The sequence below is a fragment of the Fringilla coelebs genome (assembly GCF_963513975.1).
Source record: "Fringilla coelebs genome assembly, chromosome: 7".
Classification (NCBI taxonomy): domain Eukaryota; kingdom Metazoa; phylum Chordata; class Aves; order Passeriformes; family Fringillidae; genus Fringilla; species Fringilla coelebs.
Window position 1 is genome coordinate 19,640,206 of NC_140035.1, and position 15,393 is coordinate 19,655,598.

The 15,393-nt window shown below is 37.1% G+C and overlaps 1 protein-coding gene across 1 annotated transcript in view; it reads left to right on the plus strand.

Moving 5' to 3' along the window:
• The window catches only part of MYO3B (myosin IIIB), a gene marked incomplete at its 3' end in the record, with an annotated part of 178,189 nt that overhangs the window by 52,724 nt on the left and 110,072 nt on the right, over positions 1 to 15,393 (plus strand). The window contains exon 11 of the mRNA XM_084209203.1: positions 10,548 to 10,703. Coding sequence (XP_084065329.1) covers positions 10,548 to 10,703 — 156 coding nt within the window. The remainder of the gene's footprint in view (positions 1 to 10,547; positions 10,704 to 15,393) is intronic.

Consider the following 15,393-nt stretch of genomic DNA (forward strand, 5'->3'; position numbering starts at 1 on the left):
TCTGGGGGACCAGCACTAATGGATTATATTCCACTTGTGCTTTAGAAAGTCACTGCACCTGGAAAATAAGATTACATTCCTGTGTCAGGAACATTGTGCATTAACCTTCAGCATTGTTATGTAAGTTTTTCTTTCTTGGTGTCTTCCCTTTTAGAGTCCTTGCTGAGCTTCAGAACAACACAAAAAACTCAGTGAAACATTTCTTAGCATTTGTTCAGTCATTTAGTTCAACATGCACTGCTCATAAAACAAATCAGATGTTAATACTTTATGGCTAAACTTGTTTTTAATCTTGTCCTTTGAGGTTTTTTAATATATTGAAATTGTACCTTCTTAATCATATGGATTATTATTTACTTTTGCTTAATTACTTCCTCATCATCACCTTCTGCAGGTTCTCAAGCCTTGCTTTTCATTTTTGCAGTGAGGTGCACAGTGAAGTAAGGAAATATGCTCATACACGGTTCTCTTAACAAGGAGAAATGCAACAATTGTAATAAATACCCTGTGCTATAGATGCCTTTAAGAGACTACTGAAATTGAATTCTGTCTGACACTGTTCCATTCTTGGGCATGTGTTAGTAAAGTTGTTACGATACAGAGGTTACAAGATGTTTTTATGGAGGCTTAGATTTACATTAGTGGACTTTCTAGAAAAATTCAGATAATGAAGCATTGGATAATGCAACTTCAAACCTTTTAGCCATTACTGATAATTGGCTCATTTATATGCATTAGTTATGCATTTGTTGATGCTCGCCTTGTGACAGCACAGTTATGATAAATTAAAAGCAGCGATTGTATAAATTCCATACTGCCTTTTATCCATATGTTAGGACCTTGCCTGATGTTTCTGTCACCCTTGTGATGAGTGGTTAGCTTTTGAATAATTTCATTATCTGCCTCCTTCTTGATGCTAACATCATTTGCATAACAAGCTTAATGCCGCTGGCTGGGCTACGGGGTGTACCCAGGAGCTGCATTAAAGCCGGATAGCTCAGCTCTGAGGGGGGCTAACCAGCCCAAGCTCTGGCAGTGCACCCAGCCTATGCCTTAGCTAGCCTTTAGTGATATACAGCTCAGTGATTATCAGCTCAGGAGTGATTTCAGCTCTTTAGGCTAGCTAGGCTTGGCTGGAGCACCCAGCAGGCACTCGCAAGACCGGGAAAGAGAGGAGAGCGCTGTATGAGGTTCCAAGACGATGTCTTTATTGGTCTTCTTCGTAGCTCTTCCACGGAGTGTCTCGAAGGGTCTCAGGGACAGCGGCTCCGACGAGCCAGGCAGAAACAGGGGTTTATATAGGGTTAGGGAGGATTGAGAATTGTCCAATGGTAAGGGTTAAAGGAAAGTGACCTATAGCTTTACAGAGAGATAAGCTAGGGTCCGAGAGCGGGAGAGAGGGGCTCCTTTTGTTCAGTCATCCTGACTCAGCATCCTGTTTCTGAACGCCAAGGCAGGCTCGCAGGGCCTGTGCCTGCTACACAAGCTTATCTGTTCAAGTTGCAGGCCAGACCTGTGTGCTGACCAAAACTGAGCATGTAGCTTTGGCTAAGCTTTTGACTTCAGTTTGGTTTATGCAATAATTTTGTTTATGCCAAGATTGCCAAACGTGGTCACTGTAGCTTTTTTCACCCCATTTTGTCATCCCTTGAAATGCCATTGTCTTGAGAGGCAATTTTTATAAGTGGTCTCTAACATATTGCAGTGATTTACAACATTCCTGAGCTGGAAATTTCATTGTTGGTAAATCTTTAAGCTGCTAAACTAGTGATCATATATTTTTCCGGAATTAAGTCTGTATTTTTAACTATGATACCATTACCTCAAGAGATGAAGATTTTGCAGCAGCGTTTTAGTCAGATGCAATGTTTACAAAATCTGAACTGAGAGTTGTCAAGATGGTTTTTAGCTGGTGAATCTGTTTCCATTCCCAGCTCTCTTGACCTTGACTTGAGAAGAAGACTGCAATGTGTTGTTCCCTTAAGAATATTTACAATGAAGATAGTCAGTCTGAGTTAGGTATTTTGTTTTTAAAGAATACAGAGAAGACTCAATTTCAGCTCTCATTTCTGGCAACAGCCTGATTTTGTATTTGGTATGTACTAAGATACAGGCAGCACATACATGCTTTATTGATATAAGGTTAATAAAGTTTTATGTATGTATACTCATCTATACTGCTGTGATTGTGTATGAAAAATTTGGCTCTCCAGTCATCATGTGAGAAATAATTAATTACCTTTATTTTAACTACGTATCAATATGATTTTTACCATTTCTGTAAGACCATGCAAACTACCTCAGCAGTGACAAATAATTTTCTTGGCACTTTAAGGCTTGACTGATCTTGAGGGTAAATAGAAGAGTTAATATGTTCTTGTAGCAGAAAAATGCAATAACTTTTATTTACATTACATCACAAAATGGAATTTTAATTAAAATCAGTAGTGCTATCTCCAGAGACAGACATTCTCCTTTTAAAGTTATTTAACCAATGATGAGCTATTATAGTTCTTTGAATTAATTAGTCATTCTTGAGCTGGAGGGAATTAAGGAATTAAGAAATTCAGGAAGTAATAAAGTCAAAATTTGAACTCAAGGATTTATGGTCGTGTTTATCATCAGAATGTAACTTTCAGCAATGACATTGCAAATACAGTACAAAGGTAATTTTTTGTCCTGATAAACTCACTTTTTTGTACTTAATTTAAACACGGCTTAGCAAGCTGAATTTCATGTTGATGAGTCTACATTCTGAGTTATTCACATAATAGATCATCTAGATTATATGGATATTAAGTGGTCCATTTATATTTAACTTCTCTGAATGTACATAAAGTTTTTTCACAATTTAAGCAATTGTTTAGTGCCATTCTGTTCATGTTACATAAAGAATATTTTACATTTCTTGCACTGAGAACATGATATGCATTTGATGTAACTTATTAATTTCATAGTGTCTGGGAAGGCAGAGGTTTGCAAATGTCAAAAAGAGACAGACTGGGATGTGTAAGGTTATCAGCAAATCTGTACATTTTTGCATTTCATTCATTGATGTAGACTCTCAGAATCTGTCTGCAGATGAACTTGAAATGCTGAATGATAGTACCTGACAAAAAAATCTCTGCCACTTTTGAACATTGCATGAAACATATGTATTTATGCAGAGAAATGGACATATACAATGAATACAGTTATCTTCAACTTTCTAAAGAGTAGTTATAGTAAAAGTCCTGCCTCAAATCAGCTGCATGCTATAGTGTCAAAGTGAGATAGGTACCTAAGGGAGAATATCTGGTACACATGCAAAACATACTGTTTCTAATAAAAAGCTTCAGTTGTACAAGTTTCTGAAGGGTTTTTGTTTTTCTGGGCCTTCAAAGAGAGACTAAGGAAACAGAGTAGATTCCTGATGAAAGGCTATTCATAAATTTCATAATTCAATAAATAAATGTATTTGGTGGTTTTGAAAAGCTCCCTAGAGTTGTTCTGATTGTATTTCTGTTGTCACTGGTAAAATTTCAAAGATTTCAACATGAACAAATGTCAGATCCATTCTAAGGAGCTACAAGAGGTGCAACTCCATTGAGTTTCTGTTGTTTGTTTTGTAAACCATGTATATGAGCCAAAATAAGTTGTAATGCTTCCTCAGCCCAAACAAGGCTGGGAAACCTACTGTAAGTTTTGAAGATTTAGAAGAGGTAAAGGTATTTACTACACCTAATTTTACAATTTCAGTGTGATAGAATCTTTGTTATGTTTCAGATGTGTGCTCTAAATTATACTATATGGTGCTTGATGTTTAACATTAAACTGAAAGAAGATTTATTAAGAAAATAGGTGATGGTGACATTTCAGTGTTTGAGTATTTATCTCATTCTTAGGGACGATTAGAAATTTACAGCATTTGCTACCAAAAGGCAGATCAATAGTGTTATAAATGTGTTCTGACCATCAGAATTTATACCATGCATGTGATGATTGAGTTCTTTGTCATAAATTCAGTCTTTTATCTGATAGTGATTGTAGCAGAATGAACAGTAAAATCCTTATTATTTATCATGGGATGTTGTGCAAGACAGGAGACCTATTTAACCTACAACATATCCCTAGTGCCCAGCCTTTACTTTTTGTAAAGGGACAGCTATATATAGTCCTGAAGATAAGGTTATTTCTATCCTGTGAGTCCTGCTGAATTAGGACTGAAAACAGAAATGCTGTTGGCAAAGCTGTCACAGATTTTTAGTTCACTTTTGCACATTAGTGACCTGTAGCAGTGGGGGTTGGGCAGGCCTGCAAGTGGAAAGCAGGGAAGTGTCAGAGAAGCAGGCACATTCCTGCATCTTATTACAGATGTAGTTAATGAAATGTCTTTTCCACCTCTTGGCTGTGTGTAACTGACCAGTGCCTGCCCTAGTTACATGTGGTTCAGAGGTAGAAGGAACACTCGGTTACTGAGCATTATAACCAGCTATAAAAATCTCAGAGGTTGTTATTTTTCCTTCCTTGACTAGAAAGTTTCTGACCTAGTGTGTGGTCATAGATGATCCTGCTTGTCAGTGTCTGTCCTTCCATTTCTCTAAGCAGGGGGAGTCAACCCATTTGAGGTCATGGTCTTGATTTCATTAATCTTGCATCATGAAGCAACCTTGTGATGCAAGTAATCAGGTAAGTATGCAGAGTCAAAAAAAAGTCTCAGAATCTAGACACTTCATTCTTCCTGCTTAGGAGAGAATGCTCCCTACTTTCAGGAAGGTGCGACCTTACTCTTTCACTTCTTCCTCTGGGAAATTTCCACTCTAGAACCTCAGCTGAACCACTCTAGAACATCTCTTATCTTTGAGGGCAGTCTGGTAACTGTATTTTCTGGGACTGGGATGAGAGGATCTTAGCATTTTAGGATGACCTGGAGTCTGGTTTAAGACCCTGGGAAGTTCTTTTATTTTAACACCAGAGCCCTGGAAAGATTCCGCACTGCTAGACCAGAGGTACTGGTGCAAGGAGTGAAATATGTAGAGGGCAGGGGAGAATGGTCTGGAGCTGTGAGAGGAGCTGATGATGGGGAAAGCACCCTGATGAGGCAGGGAATGGCAGGGAAATAGGGACCAGAGAAGTGGCAATGAGGACTTTAGCTAACAGATAGCAGTTGAACAGCACAGGGACTTTATATCACTGTTACCCAAAGGCTGTTGTATGAATTCCCCAGCTCTAGTATAGTCTAATACATAAATTCTACCAAATATTAACCCATGTATCTTCTGTGCATGTAGATATTAAATAGGTGCTTGAAGTCTGGTTGGATATTTGGGTTATGAGACAAAATTACTTCCAGCAATATACTTCTAGTAGATAAGAAATCATGAGAAAATGTAGCATTTACAAAATGTAATAATTGAAAAAAACCAAAATGCTGGTGATAAATCATAGTGTAACTAAGATACGAGAGTTGCAGCTGCTTGATTTCTTTCTTTTTAAAGAAAGTACTTAGGGTCAAATAGATCATAATAGATCAAATGAAAGAGAATTTCTGAAAGAAAGAATTGCTGCTGCTCTACTTAGATTTGGCTGCAATAGTCAGTGACGTTAGTAATTATTTTTCTATTTCTGAACACACAGAGGACTTAGACCACCACTGCAGCTCTTATGAAATCTGTTTCTTTCCATTTATTCATTAGTAAATATTAGCTCATGAATGCTGATAAATATCTCTCCTTTTCAGCCATCTGATTCGCTGCTTGTGAAATGGCTGTTTACATTGTCGGAGACCCAGCAATTCCAACAATGTTATCATCTGAGTGCAAGCAGCCAGTGAATTTCAGGAGGCTGTCTCAGATGGGCCTGTGTGGATGGGAGGCTGCTCTTATCCTCTGCTAATGAATGCTTCATCTTTGCTTGTAATTGTGGCAGAATGGAAATGGTGCTTAGGAGCCTGGCGGTGAGATTGCAGCAAATGGCTGCGACCTATGTTTAATGTAGTGACGCTAATGAATTCTGAGAATTAATTTTCTGCTAAGAAAGCGTGATGGAAGATACTAGAATTTCCAATTAGATAATGGATTGGCTTTCGTCAAGGCAAACCTACAATTTTTATTTCTTTTTTCAATCTCTACTTGCTTAGCCTTTCTATTATTTTAGATCCAAAAAATAGGAGACTAAATGTGATAGTTTCATCATACTTTATTTGAAACCCATCTTGTAGTAGATTTTCTAGTCAATTTGCTCCGTTCAAACTAATGCACCACCTTTTTTTTTTTTTTTTCCACAAGCCAAACAATTTGGCTGAATTTGCAGGTGCAGCACATTTACTGGTTTTATGAGTAATTGCAGTATGGTTGATGTTTGACAGTACCTGAGCTAACTGTCCAAACTGGTCTTAAATGAATGCTCAGATGAGAAGCTGAAGATGTTTTAGTTTTCTTTTTTCCTCAGAAACAAATCCTTCATTAATAGGGCTTTTTATATTGTATTTCACTTGTACAGTGCACACACTGATTTCAGACTATTTTGTGATGAGGGAAATTGTAAAAGCTGCTTTGTTACTGTACTCTTCCAAATGTTGACATTACTGAATGATTATTACTTCTTGATTTCTATTTTTCTGGCATATATGTTGGATACATCTTCTCCCTGTATTTACTGGCGAGTTTGAACTCAGACATTCATATAGTTAACTTTTCCACACATTATAATTCTATGTCAGAGTGCAGGTCAGTAGAAAACATTGTGATAATTCTCACCTTTGTGCAGGCTTTAGCATTGGAAGAGCTGATATTCTATATTTGTTTTTTTCTGAAGAGCATTATAGTGTCAATACTGCTTCTAGTAGGGGATGATGACACCTTATTGAACACCTGCAGTGACACTGGCAGTCTGATGCATCATTTTTCATTAGCACTTAGGTGGTGGCCCAAGAATTTTTATTTTACAGATGATGTTTACTAAGAACAGCAGCAGCAGGCATTCATGTTGCACTAAAAGCAGCACAGTTGAACTGACAGTGTGTAGAAGCAGAATATAAAGAGGCCTTTTCTACACAGAGAAAAATAAGGACAAATGAATATGGACTGAGAAACATAAGGGCTATGTTTTCAGTGTCATGTGACAGCTTTCCATCCTACATTCCATCACAGCAAGCCTGGTGAGACATCAAATTGGCACTGAATGTTTGAGTACAGACTGAGCCCTCAGTGCCTACAGTGACTAAGGTGCAAGCTGTTTACTGCATTTGAAACTTAGTAAGGGCTATTTTCTAGAAGTGACAGTGTCAAAACTTCTGCTGTTTAGAGGCAGAGGAGGGTGTGTGCCTCATACGCTTCAGTTCCCTATGGCCTACCTGCTCTTTCTGCTGCTGTGTTTTTGTGACACGAGTGCCAGGAACTTGCCATTTGACTTGATGGATTAAACCAACTCCAGTGGAAATGTTAATTCTCCTGTTAGTCTCTTCCCTGAAGCTGAAGTACTCACACATGAAGTGAGACATGAATTTAAGCAGCTCTCCCTCACCCTTGCACAGCTGTTAGTTACTAGCTCTCTGCTTTGTTGTGTCATCTCATTATCTATCTGAAAGGACTCTGTTCTTCTGAGGCATGCACAGACTTGGCACAATAGGAGGTGTGCTCTGTCTGAGCTTGGAACAGAGAGAGTTTGATCACAGATTCATGTTGAGGTGTCTTGTGTCATTAACTTAGTCATCCTGCAATTTAACAAAGTTTTGGTCGTGTTTCAGGCGAAATCCTACGTGAATGCAGACTGCAGCAATATCCTACTGCCAGAGGATGAAGGCTGCATTTAGATGAAACAATAGATAAACATTGACTGTTGCAAAGGGGAAGCATGCACACAAAGTGAATGGTCAGTGGGGGATTGGTAGGATTATGGACAGAAGCAAAGATAATCTGCAAGTTCTCCAAGACCACATCCTTCACAGAACTTACCTGTGCTCATTAAAACATCTCCCAAACCTAAAAAGCTCACATTTCAGGCATGCTAGAGAGAAGCTAAGAACTTTTTTCTCCAAAATGTCTCTTCTTGTTAGGCTTCCACAATGAGTGCGGTTTCCTGGACATTTTGATGTCTCACCTAGGGGCCATGTATATAGAAAAACTCTCATGCAACTTCTGTATCCTGTTTGTAGAGTGTCTTTGTGGATGTTCAGAGCTCAGAGAATTCATATTAATAACTGCATGCCACCAGGTCTAAGGTTTGCATGTTCTTCACACTTTTGATAAACACAAGATATCCTGTCTGGAACTGTGTAAATTTTTGAAGATAATCCATTTAAACTCTAATATCATTATCTGAAAATCAAGTGCCTTTTGTAATAGGACAAGAGATAATGGTTTTAAGCAAAAAGAGAGTGAATTTAGACTAGATATCAGAAGGATTTTTTTTGCTTTGAGGTGAAGCACTGACAGAGGTTGGTAGATGCCCCATCCCTGGAAAGAGTCAAGGTCAAGTTGAACAGGGTTCTGAGCAACTTGATTTAGTTCATGTCCCTGTGCATTGCAGGGGGTTTGAACTACATGATCTTGAAAGGTTCCTTCCAACACAACTATCCATGATCCTAGATTCACTTCGATTCAGTTGTAGTACTGAAAAACTCTAGATGAAATCAAATTTAACAAGAACATTTATTTATTAACAAAAAACCATAAATACTGTAAAGTTGGAATTATTGATAGAATGGTAAAAATAATGAGTCCATGAGACTGAAATCTCCACTTCAGATACTTGCCATCAATCTGTGACTTTGCATAATGCATAGCACTTATTGTTTTGTTCTCTTTTCCTCTGTCTTCCTGATTAATGTTGTCTTTCTTTTCAAATGCTTTTTTCTTTTTTCTCAGGAAACATGAATTTAAACAGGATTGGCATAGATTGTATTGTCTGTGTGGGCGTATTGACTTTTAAAACTCCCAGATTACAAAAAAGAAAAGGGGTAGGGGAGATTGTCAGAACCTGTTCAAGGCTAATGATGGATCTTTTCCTGGAGGAGAAGAACTGGTATTTATAGCCTTGTGCCCAGAGGGATGGAGATAAAGCACGTTGTGTTGCTTTAGTGTTTCTATCAGGAGGCTACAGTTCTAGCCTATAGCAAAATTCACCCAAACAGTTCCAAAACTGGTAATGTATTTTACAGGCTTTTTTTTCTGGAATAGATGTACAGAAGAGGTTAGTAAAATGATTTTCAGGAACCAAAAGTATTAAAGTTATGTTCAAAGATATTTCAGGATCATTCTAAGACCAGACTTTAGTCTTCAGTAAAGTCTTTGAGGTGAGGCTAAACTTTAATAACTTGCTAATGTGATTGGTAGTATTTGAAATTAATTAATGTATTTGATTTTTTGTGATGTAGTTTAAATTTTGTACATTGTTACTTTTATTACTAGAAAATAAATTCTAAAAGTTATTTAAGTTTCACTGAACTTTTGGCTAAAATGATAGTCTTGATTTGTGGTATTTGGCCCTGCAAGGGAAGTACTTAGGTACTTTTTCAGCAAATACGAAAGGAAATTGTAAAGTATGTAATATGAATGCATCTCATCAAATAGATTCATCTTGAGCTATAATTTGCTAAAATTATAGATACTAGAAGGGAGGTATATACTGAATTGCAGCACTTCTTTTTCACATTCTCAAATAATATCAATATCATTATTATTTGAGCAAGATGAATAGAATGACTTAATATTATTAATTAGAGGATACTTGAAAGCAGTCTTATCCTGTTGGATCATTGTTCTGTTTGAATGGTATTATTTCAGCTTTAGTATGCAGAAGATAATTCAGCTTGAGTGATGGCTTCTCCAAAATTAAATCTCAATTATCTAAATTAGTATGGTACTTTATTTTATGCTGATTCAATTGGATGTATTTCTTTACTAGTTCACCTGTACTGTACTAGTTCACAGAAAGAACTTTGGTACCATAGCTAGCATTTAATTCTGACTGATTCCTTTCTCTTACAGACTGAATTATGCAGGTCTGCAGAATTTTCTGTGATTCTTATGCTAACACTCATCATTATGATATAGAATGTCTACCCATAACATTCATTTTAAAAACACAGGGATAGTATGATGCCTGAAGATCTGTATATCAAATCCTTCTGAGTAGTGTTGTACCACAGGTTTCAGTCGTGATTTTCTGTAGGCTGTATCCTACATTTCATAGTCAAACTCTCATCAGAGAATAGATAGAATATTAAAGTGAATGAAGTATTTTCTGTTCATTTTAATTTTTATGTGTATTAACTGTACAGCTCTTACAGGATACAATGTCATTTTTTCCCTTTTATCTAGTTGCCGTTAAAAAGAGAGATTATATAAGCTCGAATTTTTAGCCTTTATGCTTGTATTCTTATGGAGTGCATTCACTTAGCTGAGTATTTTATGCCAGATTTATTGCAGTATGGAAGAGTCTTGTTACATATTGAGGAGCTCAGATTTGTGGAAAAAGAAAACAGAGTGACAGCCACACAGTAGGCTGACTCAATTCGTGCTGTAATGATAACATTATTGTCTGAGACCCCTATTCCTCTGTCACAGGTGTCTAATCAAAGATTTTGAGAAGCGTCCTTCAGTCACCCATCTTTTGGAACATCCATTTATTAAGCAAGTACACGGTAAAGATATGTCTTTACAAAAGCAGCTGGCTGAGCTCATCCAAGAACAGCAGCAGCTGGGCTCCATAGCCAAAACAAGGTACTGTACAAGGTACTGTGTGTAGCAACATTTATGCTGCAGCCCTCCTTCCTCACACTTATACTGGAAGCACAAATTGAAACTTTGAATGTGACTTTTACTGTTTCAAATGATCATATTAATGTGTTGAATGCCAATATTATTAGCAACAAGTGCTGCTTGCCATGTGAATGTCAGAGTGTGTTGTCCCTTTAATACATTTTAAGCTAGGTTGATCAGCTGTAATGCAACTTTCTTTGCCTTTCTTTCACCCACTGAACTCTGTTCTATACTTGTTCTCATTTGGCTCAATCAGAAGGATGTTGATAATTCCAGAATGTTCTGATTTGTGGAAATAAATGTTGGCACAAAACATTGTGTCATGCTTTGATAACAAGTCTTTAAAAATACAACTGTGAGCATTCAAGTGACTGCTAGAAAAAGTTAAGAATAGAAAATTTTGAAGTTTGCTGTTTCATTAAATCCTATTAGTAAGAAGGCTGTTCAGTACTGAAAATAGTTGTTTTGCCTATAGTTTAATAGTAACTTCTATTTTTCCATTGAGCCCAGTAATTAATTTTAAAATGTACCTAAAAAGCAATGCATGTTTATCAGCAGAAGTGGCATCTTTTGAGGCTGACTGTAAATGTGTCTTAGTTTAGTTGTTGTCCAGAGGGTGGCAGAATTTCACTGTTTCAAAAGAGAATGAAATGCAAATGAACATACTGTCCCAAGTTCAGCAATCATTCCGAATATAAAATAATATGAAATTCTAGAGTTAGATAAGCTGTGGCCCATTATTATAAATAACCACCTACTAATGCTGATGAAGTAAATTAGATGTTATGATTCAGAAGTCATAAACATGTATATACTTACATGCCAGAAATCTCTTGCTGAAATGCTAAAGGCCCAAACAAAAATGTGCAAGTTAAAATAAGGGAATGGTTGTTAAGAATACTTTCAAGGTGAAGCTGACTTGTGGGGGTGGTGAGTTTTTGTTTGGTGGGGGGGGGGGGGGGGGGGGGGGGGTGTTTGTTCTTGTTGGTTTCTTCGTTTGTTTTCTGGGAAAACATACCTGGAAATGCTCACTGTGGGTGGGAGTTATGCCTGAATTACAGTAGAAGTTACTGCTTTATCTCATTTCCTAAGATTCCTTCCCCATATAGCACCTCACAGATCACATTGCCTACAGCTATGGCATGGCTGGCCCAAGAGGTATAAGAATTTTTCCATATGTTGACCTGATTACACATATAGACCGAGTGAGATGATCCTTGTGCTAAAAGAAGCTCTGAAATGGATTTTTCATGGTATTCCAATACATTCTTCTGGGATTGAGCTCCATAATTTGGAGTGACAAAGAACCAAGACCACGACAGCATTTCTTTCCTCGAGCCTTTTCATGTATTAACTGGGTATGCTGTGACAGACAAGCTACTGCACTTTAGACATGACTGGACTGTAAGAAGGATTTTGCTTCCCAGCACCCTAGTATGAACCAGTGCTCATCTAAGGAAGTTTAACTCCTTGTCTGTCCTGTCCCTGCCTAACCCAGTTTAAATACTTTATTTTCAAACAAAAATCATTCTGATTGTTTTAGCATGTATCCTTACTTCTTCTGTGAAGCACCAGCCCACTGTGATGGGGTTGAGAGCATGCTCAGTGAGGACAAAAATCTACTTACTGTTTACCTCTAAAATCTACAACATATTGTTCAGTATGATATTCTAAAGATTTTAAGCTTGATCAAATTGGTACAAATTTAATGAGATAGCACAAGTACATCTCTGCAAAATATTAAGTGTGTGGGCCAGACAGTTAATGTGGACTAGAAATGTAAGGTTATTACAAAAGAACCAACCACTAAGAGCATCTAATTAGAATTTTCCCAAGAGGATTGACATAGCCTCATAACTGTAAAAAGCTTGGCTCTGCAATAGGGCTATTGTACCCTCTAGAAAAATTTTTACCCATTAAAAGCTTTTAAAACCTCTGTCATGCATCTACAAGATAATTTTCAATACAAAATTTGACATGCAGAAGAACATATGACAGATGGTACTGTAAAAAATTTACTGGCATTCATTTGTAATGATCTGTAGAAGTCATATGAATGTATAGTCACCACTTCAAAGTAAATAAGGCCAATTCAAATCCACGTTAGGAAAAACTTTTCTATTACAACATTGAACATAGTGCATATTTTTTCTGTTTATTGACGTGCCCATGACAGTATTAATGAAATGTACATTAATTTCCTGGTGTTCAGAAATAAAGAAAAACAGACACCCGTTTTTAGGAGTAGAGCAACACTACAAATCAATCATTTAAATGATAAGTAAGAGAAAATGTTCTTAAGAGCACAGGCTGAAAATTTCCAGAGACTGGTAAATCATCAGTGTGCTTGTGTTAACAGCATTTCTTCTTTGAGGGAACCCAAGGACTCACTGGTGATGACAGCTGATCAGGAGGTGTTTTGTCTCATATGAAAATCTTCCAGGATGGTGCTTTGGATTTGTCTTTTGATTCTGTACTGACTCAGCACCTCTGGGGTTTTAAATAGGATTCTCTTTCCAGTGGAGCCCTGCCAGTTTTGCCTGTTTTGGTACATCACTTCAGCTCATTGTGCCTGAGAGCGAGCCTGCAGACTGGAAAGTCACTACTAATGACTCAGAGCATGTGAAGGAGAGACATGGAGAGCTGATCTAGCAGTGCACTGCTAGTGAAAAGGAGAGAACTGGCTTCTTTCATTTTCCCTCAACTCCCAGGAGCAAACTCATGATGCTGTTTTTATTGCAGCTTCAGGGATTGTCAGAAGCCTCCTGAGCTTGACCTTCTACAGTGAGAGGAAAAAACTAAGCCAGCAGAAACACAAATAACTTTCTTCTGTGTTTGTGCTGAAGTGAAGGAGGGAATGCTTCACATGGCCAGGAATAAGCAGGAGAGTGCTAGAAAGAAACAGGCTGGCCCCTCTTGGTAAGACCATTTGGGTTGGCCTCTGGAGTCACAGCCTGAAACATCATCTTATTTTAGTTTCTTTCATTCTTCTTTTGTCAGCTTTGTGTGCAGTACAGCTAGGCTTAACTTCAGTACATTTCTTCAGACCTCTGAACTGAAGAGGCTCTTCATTGACCTTGAGCTCAAAGAAGTCTGTTAACACACATTTGTTGCTATCATCAGTTTGTTGCTGGTGAACATACTGTTGTTACTTTTCCATGAAGCAGCTTACTAGAGAATTTTATATCCTGATTTCCTTTAGGTTAAAAAATAATAATAAAAAGAAAATGTTTATGCTAGTAAAAGGCCACTTTTAAAATTAAAACTGACATTAACAATTCATCCTACCTTTTAACTGAAAAATATACTCTTTGAAACTTTTTCACTAGTTCTGTTTTTCCCTAAATTATTTTCATTGGTGAGGTGCAGATATCTTTGATCCTTATACAAATAATTGTTTTCAGAAAACTCAGCTGGAATACCCCTCTTTCCACACTTGTAAGGGAGAAGAAGTTTCTTCTTTTCATCTGTTAGCATCTTTTACACTGAAATTCTTGTGTTTTGGCAGTTCAGCATTAGCTTCTCCTGCATTGCCTGTGTCTTATACTCTCATGAGGAAAAACTTGGTGAGAAAGTCTAATGTCACAGCTGTATAAAGATGAGCTCTGGGTACTATCTTCCTTATCCATATCCCTTTTATAAGCTATCAGCTAACTGTATTTGTTTTCTAACAATACCAAAACAATTGCTAATTAGCATCAATGCCCTTTCCATTAAAAGCTTTGACAAACTAACAATTATATGAAGTTTAATTCTAAGAAATTTATTCAGTGTTAAGTAGTCCACTAGTGCTATTTTCACAGAAGCTCTTCAATCCTTGAAAAATAAAGGTTAGTACATTAGAACATTGCCTCACATGTATTCATTCCAGCCATGCAGAATTTTTCCTCCCCATCTATTCTGAAGTCAAATACAGAATTCTTTTTTAACACATGGATACTGATTTCTAGGTCATCGTGGGAGTCACAGCAGTCTTATTTCTACAATATGTAGCTGCCTCTAGGCAGAAAGCATTTCTTAAAATCAGAGAGGATGCTTCCACAGGATATCACTCAGGTTTTTTCTATTTTTCCTTCTTTATTTTTTACCTTCCTGCTTCTGTATTCACACAAATACTGTAAGATGGTTGTTCAGATAGTGTCCTTATGCATAGAAACATCATGAGAACAAGAAATATTATTAATTCCTAAAGACTCTTGTAATATTAAATTGGAGAATGGAGGTAAAAAGAAGGAATTTAAGTTACAGCAATGTGTGCCAACAGAACAAGCAAACATTGGTCAGGAATGATAAGCAGAACTATAAAAACTTTTTTGTTACAAAATAATAATGGAGCGTTGATAAACTCAGTGTGTCTGAGTGTGATTAATAATGTATTCTCTAGGTAAAAAAGGGTACACAAGTCAATCTTACCATAAACTTGCTGTACTTCAGGGATAGGTTCCTCAAATGAAGATTCATAGGATTGCTTGTCATTAAAATACCAAGAATGTTTAGGCACCTCCTGAATTTAATACAAAAACATAGTAGAGGTTTGTGTTCTGTTCCTCATTCTCACTCTGATTTGCTGTGTAATCTCTGTTCTGTCACTTGCCCTCAATGTTTCTCTGTTCCTTTCACTTATGAAATGGCTATTAATAGTTTTAGTTAA